The sequence below is a fragment of the Ischnura elegans genome, chromosome 4, assembly GCF_921293095.1.
Source record: "Ischnura elegans chromosome 4, ioIscEleg1.1, whole genome shotgun sequence".
NCBI classification, from domain to species: Eukaryota; Metazoa; Arthropoda; class Insecta; order Odonata; family Coenagrionidae; genus Ischnura; species Ischnura elegans.
In genome coordinates, this window is record NC_060249.1 from 130307011 (window position 1) to 130320827 (window position 13817).

At 37.9% G+C, this 13817-nt stretch overlaps 1 protein-coding gene across 1 annotated transcript; it reads left to right on the forward strand.

Annotated features, from left to right (window-relative positions):
- Nucleotides 1–281: 281 nt before the first annotated feature.
- LOC124158054 (glia maturation factor beta) lies at nucleotides 282–13609 on the forward strand. Its single transcript, XM_046533220.1, has 4 exons — nucleotides 282–392; nucleotides 479–575; nucleotides 653–835; nucleotides 10832–13609. Exons 1-4 carry the CDS (start codon nucleotides 390–392, stop codon nucleotides 10969–10971), a joined length of 423 nt encoding a protein of 140 aa, XP_046389176.1. The 5' UTR covers nucleotides 282–389; the 3' UTR covers nucleotides 10972–13609.
- The last annotated feature ends 208 nt before the right edge of the window (nucleotides 13610–13817 follow it).

The window sequence follows — 13817 nt, forward strand, 5'->3', positions numbered from 1 at the left end:
AAAAACTGTAATCAGGAGCTTGCCATGGGCAACTAGCGACGCACGCCCTGCGCATGTATAATCCAAAATAACGATAACAAAACCGTCATGATTGGGCTACTAGAGTTAAAACACAAAAAATGTGGCATCATTGATCCCGGTTGATACTGGGACCACCAACCTCAATGGTAAAGTGTGCAAAGGACTGCAGGTATTTACATGTATGTTTGGGGAGGGTGAGTTCGAATTTCCCGGTGTAACGCGGGATGTGATCTTGACTTGTTTTTAGTTTACGTCTTCGCCACTTGTTGCGGTACATTCATTTTAATTGCCGTAATTGCCCATCCCAGCTGACAACAACGAAAAGACAGAATCCTCGTCACGGAAGACCTGAGCTCAAAGTTTTTGAAATGGTAAGTTAGAGATAATTCAGTAATTAGTTGCCGTTCAATTTGAACCTATTCCTTTGGTATTTATCTAGCATTTTTATCTCTTTCAGTCTCACGGTGTCAAAGTTTGTGACATATCTGGAGATGTCAAAACGGCCCTAGAGAAATTTCGTTTTCGCAGAGAAAAGACTAATGCCGCTCTTATCAGTGAGTTTAAATATATATATATATTTTGTACCTATCGGTCGTTGTGTATTTGTCTCATGTTTATTTTTTTGTTCTAGTGAAAGTGGATAGAGAGAAACAGATGATATGCATTGATGAAATCATGGAGGATGTTAGCGTCGATGAGCTAAGAGAGAATTTACCGGAGCATCAACCGCGATACGTAGTTTTCTGCTACAAAATGGAACACGGCGATGGTCGGATATCATACCCTATGTGCTTCATTTACATTACTCCTAGAGGTAAGTTCCATTTTATCAGCGACGACCATTGAGTGAGTCATGCTTTGGGTCATAAGTATTTTTACCACCGTCATCATTCCTTCAGCCTTAACTTAATTCCATTTAAGTTGTAATTTTTATCTCTAAAAACTAATATTTGATTTGTTTTCTGTCTTCGCTGAATTGCCAACTAATGACAAGCAATTTCTAAGTTACACTTTTGGTCATTGCTTGTTATTCTCTACTAATGAGGTCATTTAAGTTGCTCACCATGATTTTTGAGCGTTTCCCGTTACTTAATGTTATTCACGTAATACTCCTTCTTGTTTTATTTGCCCCTTGATTTATTGTCGCCTTATTACCCTACGTATGAAATTGCATGAGCTTGTCACTGAAGAATTTACTTGTTTTTGGATTATACCGTACGATTGTTTACCTTAAAACATGAATTTTGAATTATTAATCTCAGTTATAGAGACTTGTTGATTAGGGTATGTTTATGTAACATTTCTGAAGACGTTTCTAGTTTTTTTCTGAAACTTAACATTCTATATTTTGGACACTCAGCCCCATTTCATTGCCCATAATCATATCAAGCATAAATCATAACAGGTTAAACTTTTTAACTATCGGTGCTCGTTTTGGATTTCTCATTATCTGAGGTATCAGGTCATTGAGTGGAAGTCAATAAACTCTGCTCACTTTAATCATAAATATTGGTGAGGGCAGTCCCATGTACTTTCAACACTAAGTCAAATCAGTCTGTGTGACTGCTGAACGCATTGTATGCGAAATCTTTCCGTCACAGCGGATGGATAATTACTGTATTTTTATAATTCTTCGTTAAAACTTTCGCGGGTGTTGGTCATTATGATTAAAAACTTTTGGGCTATGTGGCCGCTTCAATTCTTGAGTGGCCCCAACATTTCCCGACTGCTGCTGGTCGGGAAACATTGAGGCCACCCAAGAATTGAAGCGGCGACGTAGCCCAAAAGTTTTTAATCCCAATGTATTTTTATACTCTTTATTTGGTTGGCCTGCCTCAGTATTAGAGACAATCTTCAGGGATGGAGTAAAATTTTCATGCTCTTCTTCTTCAATGCTAACTTAGGCATTTGGAAGATGGTGCATAGTTGATAAAGAGAGTGAAATTGAGGGTGAAAGTACTGGAGGGATAGAAATAGCATCGAAAGTGTAAAAAGTGATATGGGACAGAAGATTGCCCGGGCCTCTCTTTCATCAGAAATTTCAGAAAAAAAGTCCTCTTTTACTTCTGATATTGTTCACATTCCACCCTCGCGTCTTCTCTCTGAATTTTTTGTATTCACTTTCTCCCTTTTCTTGACTTCCTTCTCCTCCTTTGCTTCTCCAGACCCTATTAAGTGCATACAGTGCCATTGTCACTGGAATTAATGTTAATAGGTATGTGATGGAGGTGTGTTTCAGTACATATTGAAATAGCATACCAGTGTGTAGGATATATCTTAGTATAATCTACTTTTTGGTGGGGGTATGATGAAATGGATCAACATTAAAGTGGCTAAATATTGCAGCATAGATCAGAGTTATTTCATCGAAATTATTATTATAGTATTCTACCAATTAAGGTAGGTTTCCATGGAGTACTAAAGAAGTGATCTGGGAGCCTCCCTTTCCTTCCAGCGCTACCTTCTTTAATTCACTGTAAGGCCTACTCTCTTTCAATGTATCTAAAAATCAAATTCTCTTCCTTCCCCTCCCTCGTTTCCCTAGCATTCTACCCTCTAACACCATTTTCAACATCCCCTCCCTGCTAAGCACTAACTCCATCCATACCTTCTGCCTCCTCCCTATCTCATCTAAAAGCTGCCTCTCCTCGTCTTCTTTCCTCAGTGTCCACGTTTCCGCACCGTAGAAAGCTACACTCCAAATCAAACTCTTCACTAACCTTTTCTTTAAACTCTTACATAACGATCCTCTCAGAAGCTCCTTCCTGTTCATGAACGCCTCCTTCGCTAATGCAATTCTCTTTCTAATGCCCTTACTACTGTATCCGTTTTCCTCTAACGTACTGCCTAAATAGTTGAACTGCTCAACCTGCTCAAGTTTTTCACCACCCACCTTTATCTTGAGTCTCACATTCCTCGCTCGTGATGCTTTACAAAACCGCATAACCTTAGTTTTCTTGTGATTAATCCTCATCCTATACTCCTCACAACGCTCAGATAACACATCCACTGGAGCCTGAAGCCCCCTCGCTGACTGGCTAATCAACGCCTGATCATCCGCGAATCTCACTGATTTGAACTTCATTCCTCCCACTTTTATTCCAGCTTCTAACTCATCCCACGCTTCCCTTACCATCTCTTCAGCGTACACGTTAAAAAGCAGTGGCGATAGAGGACAGCCTTGCCTCACACCTCGGCCAATGCTTGCCCACCCAGATTCTCCATCCGCTACCCTCACTTGCACAGTCTGGGCCATATACAGATTACGAATCAGTCGTCTATCCCTCCAATCTACACCTATTCTCTTGAGAATATCCATTAACTTTACCCAGTTCACCCTATTAAATGCTTTCTCAAAGTCCAAGAAACAGGCATATACGACTTGGTCATATTCTAGTTTCCTCTCGACGAGGGACCTCAGTATTGCTATTGCATCACGAGTTGACTTCCCTTTTCTGAAACCAAATTGATCTTCGCCCAAATATTCGTTTGCCCTCGCCTCCATTCGTCTGTTCAATATCCTCAGCACCACTTTCGCCGCATGCGATATTAGGCTGATAGTCCTATAATCTCCGCATTCCACAGCTTTCTTATTTTTCGGAAGCGGAATTAAAACCGTCTTCACGAAATCCTGCGGCCAACATCCCTCCTCATAGATCCTGCGCACTAGTTCGAAAAACCTTTTCTTGCCTTCCTTCCCTAGATTCGTCAGAAGCTCACATGGGATATTGTCCACGCCTACTGCTTTCCTGGCCTTCATATCACAGAGTGCTCTCTCTATTTCCGAATCTAATATCTCCGGCCCAAGATTATCCTCCTCCACTTCACTTTCCCCCTCTAAACTCAATCTCTCCGGCCTGTTTCTTCCGTCATACAGATCCCCCACGTATTCCTTCCATCTACTCTGTACCTCTTCCCGTTCGGTTAGCATCCTCCCATCATTAGCCTTAATTTTAGACATGGCTTGTCCTCTTTTACCGCCTGATAGCGACTTAACTTTGGCGTACAACGTGCCAAACTACGTACTTCTCCATCCTTCTGGAACTTTTCCATTTCCTCACACTGTATTTTCCACCAAGCCTCCCTTGCCCTCTTAGTTTCACGTCGTAATCGATTATTCAGTTCCCTATACATTCTTTTGCCCTGTTCTGTGTCCACGTTCTTCCACTTCCTCCTCTCCTCCATTTCCCATATCATGTTCTCCGTTATCCACGGCTTCTTTATCCTTCTACTGTCAACGTAACCAATTGACTTCTCCGCCGCTTTGACTATTCCCGTTTTTATATTATCCCATCTTTCCTCTACCGTCTTGGTACTTTCAATCTCCCGTATACTAGTGTCCACTAGTTCCTGATATTCTCTCCTCATACTTCCCTTCAGTGCTTCTACATTCCATTTCCTCACCCTCCTGCCTTTCATGAGCCTTTTGAATCTTACGTTGCATTTCATGAGCAATAGATCGTGGTCCGAATCCGCATCTGCTGCAGGGAAGCTGCGCGAGTTTTTCACATTATTCCTAAACCTCTATCTTACCTCATTTAGTCTATTTGATATCTCCCCACATCCTCTGGACTTTTCCATGTGTACCTTCACCCTTTATGATGTTTGAACCACGTGTTTGTGATGAATAACTTGTTTCTCTTGCAAAATTCTGCTGCTTTCTCTCCCCTGTCATTTCGTATTCCTACACCAAAATCTCCTATTTCGTTTCCATCCCTCCCTTCCCCGACTGAGGCGTTCCAGTCCCCCATCACTACCAGATTTTTCTTACCCGGTGTGTCTCTAATTATTTCCTCGAGCTGTTCATACACCTCATCTACTTCTTCCCTATGATTGCTAGTTGGCATGTAAACTTGGACCACCACAAGGTTGGTGGGCCTCGCCTCAATTTCTACCACCAGAATCCTATCTATACCTACCACACGCTTACCTATCAGGAGCAGGAATTATAGAATACCCAACTTTTTCTTGACCATTGTGTTAAACAGCCCATAATTGTTCAGCTTATTAAAACAACTTGATTTCTTGAAGATTTCCACCGCATCACGCCGGACACTGTATCTTTCATAATTGTTCACACTAAAGAAATGTTGGAGCAAGGTGGGTTAAGCAAAATATCCCTGTGTCCTGGGAACCCTCCTTAACTTTGATTTTATGTCTAACATTTGTCTTGTATTGTTGGATATTTTGCTCAACTCCAACCTACCCCACGCAAATCAGGCAATTATGTACCTCTCGAAGCATGCCCTCTATTTTTTGCACTCTGAAACTCCTTAATGGCTGGTAACTTCCCTCTGCATCTAGGCATCTTATTTAAGTAATTGTTCTCATACAGAATTTACAGTCACATAGTAACGAGCATTAAATATAAATGTAAACAATCAAAACAAAGATTAAAGGCTAACAATGGTTAAGGACACTGACACAAGACACGTGGAAATTGAGGTAAAAAAAGAGATTTATTTATTCGCCAGGGAATGGGACATGGCAAGATTGACAATTGAGTTAAAGGGCAGAAAAAACAGATGTGATGTTATCTGGCAATAATAATAATAATAATAATAATAATAGTTTTATTGGACATTAAACAAATTAGAATTTGCAATAGTCTTCGTCATACACATAGGAAATATCAATACACAAAATACATATGGCAAAATCGATTGGATTATGCATCAAGAAAGGACATTACAATTTCACTTTCGAAAAATTCATTAATGGAGTAAAAGGCTTTTTTCAATAGCCAGTCATGAATAACTTTTTTGAACTTTGTCACACTTACAACTTTAGCTTCTGGGGGCAATCTGTTAAAAAAACGAATTTTTAGTACATCAAATGAATTGCTGTTTTTGTTTAACCTACAATAGGGAACATCTAGGGTGTCGCTATTCCTTGTATAATGATTGTGGAAATTAGACCTTTTTTCCAAAGAGCCCAGATTATCTTTGACATTGCACAGGGATTTATATATATACAAGCCGTACAGAGTCATAATCCCAAGCTTGGAGAAGATAGGCTTGCAGTGATCCCTTGGTTGAGAAAAGGATATTATCCTTACTGCCTTCTTTTGCATTTTAAATAAATTATTGGCAGATGGTGAATGGCCCCAAAGTTCAATACCATAATTAATATGGCAATGAAACAAAGCAAAGTATATATTTGTAAGGTACTCTTTAGGTATCAAGTATACAAGTTTACGTAGCATATAAACTGCCTTGGACAATTTACTAAGAGTGCCTACCGTATGTGGCTCCCAAGTCAGTTTTTGGTCGAGTTCAAATCCTAATAATTTAATGGTGGTCTGGGGATTATCAGAAGTGCTCAAAGAGAAGACGAGTGACTGGGTTTTATCATTGTTCAGAACCAGACCGTTCGCAGAAAACCAGTTTGAGGCTTCAGTAAAAAACAAGTTAGTCGTAGTGCTTGTATTAGTCAGGTGATTAGACTTGTGAATAAAAGTAGTGTCGTCTGCATAGAGTATGGACTTGCATGAGACGTTACGGGGTAAGTCATTGATTATAATAAGGAATAGAAGAGGCCCAAGGACTGAGCCTTGAGGAACTCCATAATTTAAATTCTGGGGTGAAGAAAGGTTATTATTGATGAAAACACACTGGGATCGATTGGTGAGATAGGATTCGAAGAGTTGTAGTTCAAGATTATTGAAACCATAATAATGAAGTTTTTGAAGAAGAATCGGATGAGAAACGCAGTCAAATGCTTTAGATAGGTCGCAGGCAGTTAGAGAAATGGAGGATTTACTTGAAAAAGCATTTAGAATTTCATCAATGGCGGACTTAACAGCTGAGGTGGTGGAAAACCCTTTGCGAAATCCAAATTGCGATGGAGAAAATAAGTTGTTAACTTCAAAGTGTTCGTATACCCGAATCTTAATGGCCTTTTCGAAAATTTTTCCAAAAACTGGTATTATAGAGATTGGCCTATAGTTAGAAGGTAAGGTTTTATCACCTTTTTTATAAATAGGTATTGTTTTAGAAATTTTCAAAGCATTAGGAAATATGCCTGATTGAAAACATGAGTTCAGGATTAAAGCCAGCGGTTCATCAATAGTATTTGCCAGATGTTTGATTAAATTTACTGATATTCCATAAACATCCGTGCACTTTGAACATTTTATATTTTTGATGATTTGACGAATCTCATATTCTGTAACCCACTTCCATTTGAAGGGGGATGTGATTGTTTGAGAATTATGGAGAAGAGGCAAGGCCAGGTTTGGACCCAGATCAAGATTTGACACGAGGTCGGCTATTGAGTTGATGTAATAGTTATTCATATCATCAGATGTAAAAGGTAAGTCAGAGGACCCTCCTGAATGACCAATTTCCTTGTTTATGACCTGCCAGGCTGCCTTATTACGGTTGGATGCATTACTTATAAGGTCAGAGTTAAAACTACGTTTTGACTGAAGTATTTGGTTATTGTAAAACAATTTATGCTGTCGCCATACAGTTCTATCTTCAACATTGCCTGTACGAATATACTTTTGACGCAGCTGAATTACTTGCGACCTTATTTCTGAGAGCTCAGGAGTAAACCAGTTTAAGGATCGCTTGGAATTATTAGTTTTTTTCACGAGTTTCTTGGGGAAGCACTGTTGGAAAAATAGCAAAAAAGTTTCAAAGAAGCAGGCAAAGTTATCGTTACCGTTGGCAAAGGTGAGCAGTGAATGCCAAGAAACATTTGCAAGGAGTGAAATTAATTCACAAATCCCTTCAGGGGTAATTGGACGGCTGAAGGTATGGGTAATTCTACCAGTAGTACTATGTTTGCACTTTTTGATTGAAAATTGAAATTTTAGTGATAGATGATCAGATAAACCAAGGTCAGTTACTAGGACAGAGTACTGATCTGTATTGAGGCCAGTAATGATGTTGTCCAGACAGGAGTTAAGTCTGGTTGGTTCAGTATTTGCACAATGTAAATTAAAAGACCCTATTAAAGAAGTGAACGCAGCAGAAGTACTAGAAGAACGGCGTATGTCCACATTAAAGTCACCACATAAAACAATTTCTAGACCAAGCTTAGACAACCAGGTGAGACTCTGCTCCAGTTGATTGCAGAATATATTAAAGTCGCCTGATGGAGATCGGTACACACATAGAACAATTACATTTAACTCTTTTATGGTCACAGCACACATTTCACTATGGATTTCAATGGAGAACTGATTAACATCTAGTTTCTTAAACAGTAAGTTTTTCTTCACATAAATGATAGTCCCACCATTTTTTGCAGCAGATCTAGAATATGACGATGCTATAGTGTAGTTTTCAATGTTGAACAGAGCAATTTCTTCACTACATAACCAATGCTCTGTGAGGCATAATATATCGTAGTTGTTCTCATTAGCAGTTGCTTCCACCATAAAATGTTTGTTCCTAAGACACTGAACGTTTGCTCAAAGAAGGGAAGGGGATTTGGCAGTTACTTTGGGAGACGGATCACTGATGTTGTCTCTTAGTCATAGCGAAGGAGTAGCCTTATTTACTGGTGCATGTAAGGTGACCAAGCTGTCGGCATTTACATTACTAACCTGACATGGTTTCAATCCAATACAGTCGACAATTAAAGCGCACAAATGATTTTTGCCCTTACCATTAAGATGCAGGCCATGTTTAGTGTAGAAAACACGGTCAAAACCATTTACATCTACAACTGTAACATTTTCAAGGCTTTCACTCAATAGTTGTAGTTCCAAATTTACCCTCTTGGTCTCTATGTTGACACACGAGTCACTGGGAATATCGTGACGATGGGGGATGTTTACAATTACCACGTTTGTGTTAGACAGTTTTTTCACCAAAGCATTTATTCTATCCATTACTTGTTTACTTTTGTTGAGATAGATATCATTTGTCCCGGCCATGATGATAACATTGTCACTTCTAGTTAAGGATTTTGAGCTCACCTCGCAACATTTTGTCACCTCGTTAATGCCGGCGTTTGGTTTCACATCGCCCACGATTTCGTGCTCGTTACCGGCGACTCTCTCGCTTAATTTCGCCGATAAGCCACGGCCGTGGCTGTCACTGTACAATAAGATTCTTTTCGACTTGCGTTGATGCCATTTGTGATGTTGCGGGATTATCACTGGATTCTCGAGCCGTTGAGTGGCAGGATGGAGAGACAGCGAGTCTTCAGAATAATCACTGAGCAATTCGTATCTGTTTTTCAAGGGCAGTGAGGGCGGCGAGGGGACCTTGTTCCAGGTTCTGCTTCCTCGTATGGTACCTATTTGTGACCACGCGTTGTTAGAGGTTGAAACAGAAACACCAGCCGAACAGGAACGACAAGCGTTGGGTAAATTATTCGTTAACAACTTCTGTGGGCCAGAATCACTGATCACATCACGCAACACATTGGAATCCTTCGTCAACTGTTTAACTGCTTTATCCTTGGACTTTTCCGCTAACTGCAATTGCAGTTCCAGGTTTCTGTTTTTTTCTCGTAACAAACTCAGATCAATCATTAACTGCGAAATTATCTTTTCTTTAGAGGCTAGATCACGTTGTAGTTCCGAGCTTTTTAGTTGTACGGAGCACACCTTGCACGCCGGGCACAGCCAGGTTTTTACGTCATTTGAGGCCTTCAAAAAATACTTGGCGCAGCTTTTATGAAATAAAATTGAGCAAGCGTGACAACTGATACCTTTCACCACTTTTTTTACGCAGATAGGACACTTTAAACTACTACTTTTGGACTTTATGATGTCGTTTACATTTACTGTCGAACTTTCGGACGCCATCTTGAAAAAAAAAAAAAAAAAAAAAAAAAAAATTCAGTAGGTCATAAAGGCAGTGGTAGATTGAGTACTTAACGAGGGATAGGCATATGGAGTAAGGAATGTGTTCATGTGGATTGATTGGGCACTCTGAAATTGAAAGATGAAATCAAATCAGGGCAATCATCGTGTGAGTTAAGAACACTGTAAATTAACTTAAAATTCTTTTTTAATTCTTTTATGGCAGAGATCAGGGTTAGACAGATAAGATACATATGATCAAGCTAGTAGACATGTCACGAAAGTAGGGATCTACGTGTATTACAATTCTGGCAAAGAAGCTAGTTACGCTGTTAGGGGAGGTGGCGTTAGAAGGAGCTGCGATGGACAATATGAGAGAGTAATATCTTGTGAGTGGATGGATAAATGGGTAGGAAGTGGATTCAGATGGGAGTGTGTCACAGAACAATGCGTCTGACGGAATTCGGCATTTTTCAGCATGATGGGGGTGTTTTCTGTGGGATGTGTGTTCTTTGACGTGGCGGCATCTGCTCAATCCCATGGGGGAAAGGTTCTTTGAAATTGCCACATATGGGCAAGGGTGTAGTATTAAGTAGGTTAAAGTAGGTGGGGGAGGGGTTAGAGAGGGCATGACTCCCCTAACCCCCTTCTAATAATTCCCCTGCTCCTGCCATTTCCCTGCCATTAATATTTTCTGGCTGCTGCCTTTTTGTTGTTTAGGATTGATTGTTTGAAAGTTAGAGGTAGGTGGAGTTTCCTCATGGGCTCATTGGAAATCAGTGACTGTTAGAAATTAGTTGTGTTAGTGCTAGGAATTTTGTGTGTACTATGTTAAATATTCCCAGTCCAACAAACAGTCTTTTCATGCAGTAAGTGTTCTGCAATTTTTTTCAACTTACTTTTAATCCAAGTGTTTTGCTTCTGTTTTCAACATTTTCTTGCTCTTAAGAAACAGAGGTTTCACCTTCATTAGAAAATTTTGATGTACATATTTATTCTCTTATAATATCCGTGGTATTGCAATTATTTGTCTCTTTATCACAGACAGTCAAATTGAGCTTCAAATAATGTATGCTGGGACAAAAATGGCCCTCCAGAAAGAGGCAGGATTGACGCGAGCGTATGAAATCCGTGAATTAGAAGAGCTCACTGAAGAATGGCTGAAGGAAAAGCTTAGTAAATAAATTGCTGTATAACTTTCTTGGTTCTCAATGGCATTGCATGTCCCATTGTTGATTCAATTGACCAAGTTTGTACGAAAGGTATATTTTTCAAATGCAATGTCTTCTGAGAGCATCATGCCAAAAATCAATTTTGTTAATAATATTTTGAAGAGATATTTCATTCCTATGAACTCTGACCAAATTTTGTAAATATTTATACCATGCAAGTGAAGGTGATTTCAAGCTTTTTAATCAATTTCGAAGTATTATTCCTTGAGGAATTATGTAATTGCACTAGCTTATTTTCTAAGCTGTATCTCATTTTATAATTCACGTTATAAGTGACTTATTAGCTGTGGTATAATTCTTGCCTTGAACATATGTGTGTGTACCTCATGAACATTGTTTGCTTGAGGAGAAAGTATTGACTGCCCGGTTTGAAAAGTTACTAATGTTGTGTTTATTGCATTTTAATTGGCTTAATGTTATTAATATAATATTTGTACAAGAATAACCCCACCATTTTAAATAAGAAACATGGTGAAAATGATAGTGATCTATTAAATGTGAGTAATTGTTGGTAACCTCACTTTGGTGATGTTTCCAATCACAAATTTAATTGTATACTCATGACCCTGGAATGTGCTATCTTTCATTTTAATTCATCAGTCTCAGCTCCCCATTCCTTTTCATTCAGGCAACATAATGAGAAGCATTTGATAATTCCCATTTTCAGTTTGTGTTAAGGTTTGATTTGAATTGTTTAAATTTTATCTTCTGAGTGTCAAGAAGGAAATCTATATTGGCTTGATTTGTGTCTAGGAAATAGTACTGGCATTACATAATAGGTACCTATATTTTTTGAAGTACCTTGCCATTCTGCTCCTGTGATTATTGTGGTTATTCGTCTTTAGATATTTCCGAATGGAGGGCTGTGGTTGGATCATTGATTGAAAAAAGAGATTTGTCATTGAAAAACGTGCATGCCAGGGTGTGAGTTCTAATTATTTTTGTTGATTTGAAATTATATTTTGGATCATGTAACGGAAGCTCCATGTATGCCATAATATTTTGTCAGTCTAAGAATGAATTCAGTACAAAATTGAAGGATGGAAGTGGGAGAGATTGTTTTCAGTTGAATTGGATGCCATTTGCATTGAGATTTTCTTCTGAAATGCTTTAATTAAAAAGTAATAGTGCTTGTTTAATAATGTCTACCTTTTGATAAGAATGAAATGTGAGGCACTGAGGCAATTCATGCCAGGTCTGTCATTAGACACCCTTGACTTTCATGAGGTGAAAGTTTTGACATGAATATCCAAGAATCACTAGTGTCCACTGTAAAGACTAATACGATAATTCCATCTTAAATAAATGTATCATAAGCTGTGTAATATCTTAAGGCAAATGTGATAATTGTAAAAGAAATTAAAACCCATACTGGGCTGGTTTAATAGTGACTTTCTAAAAGGATAGATAACATGAGTTTCATCATGTATTACCTTTCCTAGTGAAAAGTTATTTTTTGTGTTGATTAATTTTCAGCTTACCATTGCTTCGTCTTGTGTCTTGGGCATTAGTCAGAAGCAGTTGGGAAGTATAATTGCTCTGGTAAAAGCACTTAAAATAGCCCATTTTTATTAGTCTTTTCAAGTAGAATTGAATTGAGATCATGAAGGTGTATTAGTTTTTTATTCGTCCAAAATATTTTTTGTGGGTGTGGATTCATTTGCTTTGTAACCAATCTGATATCCCATCATTACATACACACTCTTTAGAACTCAAGGTGGGTGGGGAGTCAGTTGAAAAGGAGATTAAAATATCACTTTGTTCTTCCATCTGCCATTTATATATAATTCGTGCTCTGATATTTTGTCCATGGAATCTTATAGACTCTGAGCTGTGTATTCAAAGTTGCCATCATGTGATGTATTGTAATTGTGTTCTTCTCCTAAGTAATCTTCATTCCTAAAATAATACTTGATGCATTACAGGAATGTTTTGAAAAATTCAAACAATTGTAAGATTTTTTGTGCATTTAAACAAATACACTCCCAACTTAAGCAATTGAGGTAAGCAAGTGCCATGAACATTAAAATTTATATTTTTTATTATATGTGAATTTTTATTTGCGTTTAGTATATCTTGTATTTCTCTGGACTCTTCTCCTGAGTGTGATAATTAAAATGTGAAAAAATGGCCTAAATTATCTTATCATGACCCTAAAATTCCATTTTGCAAAGATGTGATGTCTTAATGAAGTCATTTTTCAATGTTTTCGAAGGTTAGTTATATTTATGGATCAATTTAAATTTGACTAAATATTTTAGTTGTTGATCTCAACAAATGAGCTAAAGCTTGAGTATGCAATCTCTTTTAGTTTATGTTTTTAAATTTTCAGTTTATCATATGTACTCTGTTGATTCAAAGATGTATATTTTGGCAAAGTCTTATTTAAAAACATGTTAAATTATTTGGCTCTGCATATTTATTTTGATTGATTTATGCTCTTAAGTTTAGTCATCTGTTACCATTGAGGATCAGTGAACAAAATACAACAAAATTGAGGTTAAATTTCTCTAAATGCATGTATTTTGTAATTTGTAATTCAAATAAATGTTCCAACGTCTTAATCTAGAACTTGGCAAATACATATGCACTCGGAAAGTTTTCATTTCACCTAGAAATCCTTCTTCCTCTTACATATGCAATTATATGTTCACTTTAATTTACTTCTGAAGATTCATTACCATATCTAGTTATAGACGAATATATTCATGCGATAATTATCTCTGAAATACTTTACATTTTATGAATACTACTCAAAAATTTATTGTTCAGTTTAATGGATAGTACCAATATACATA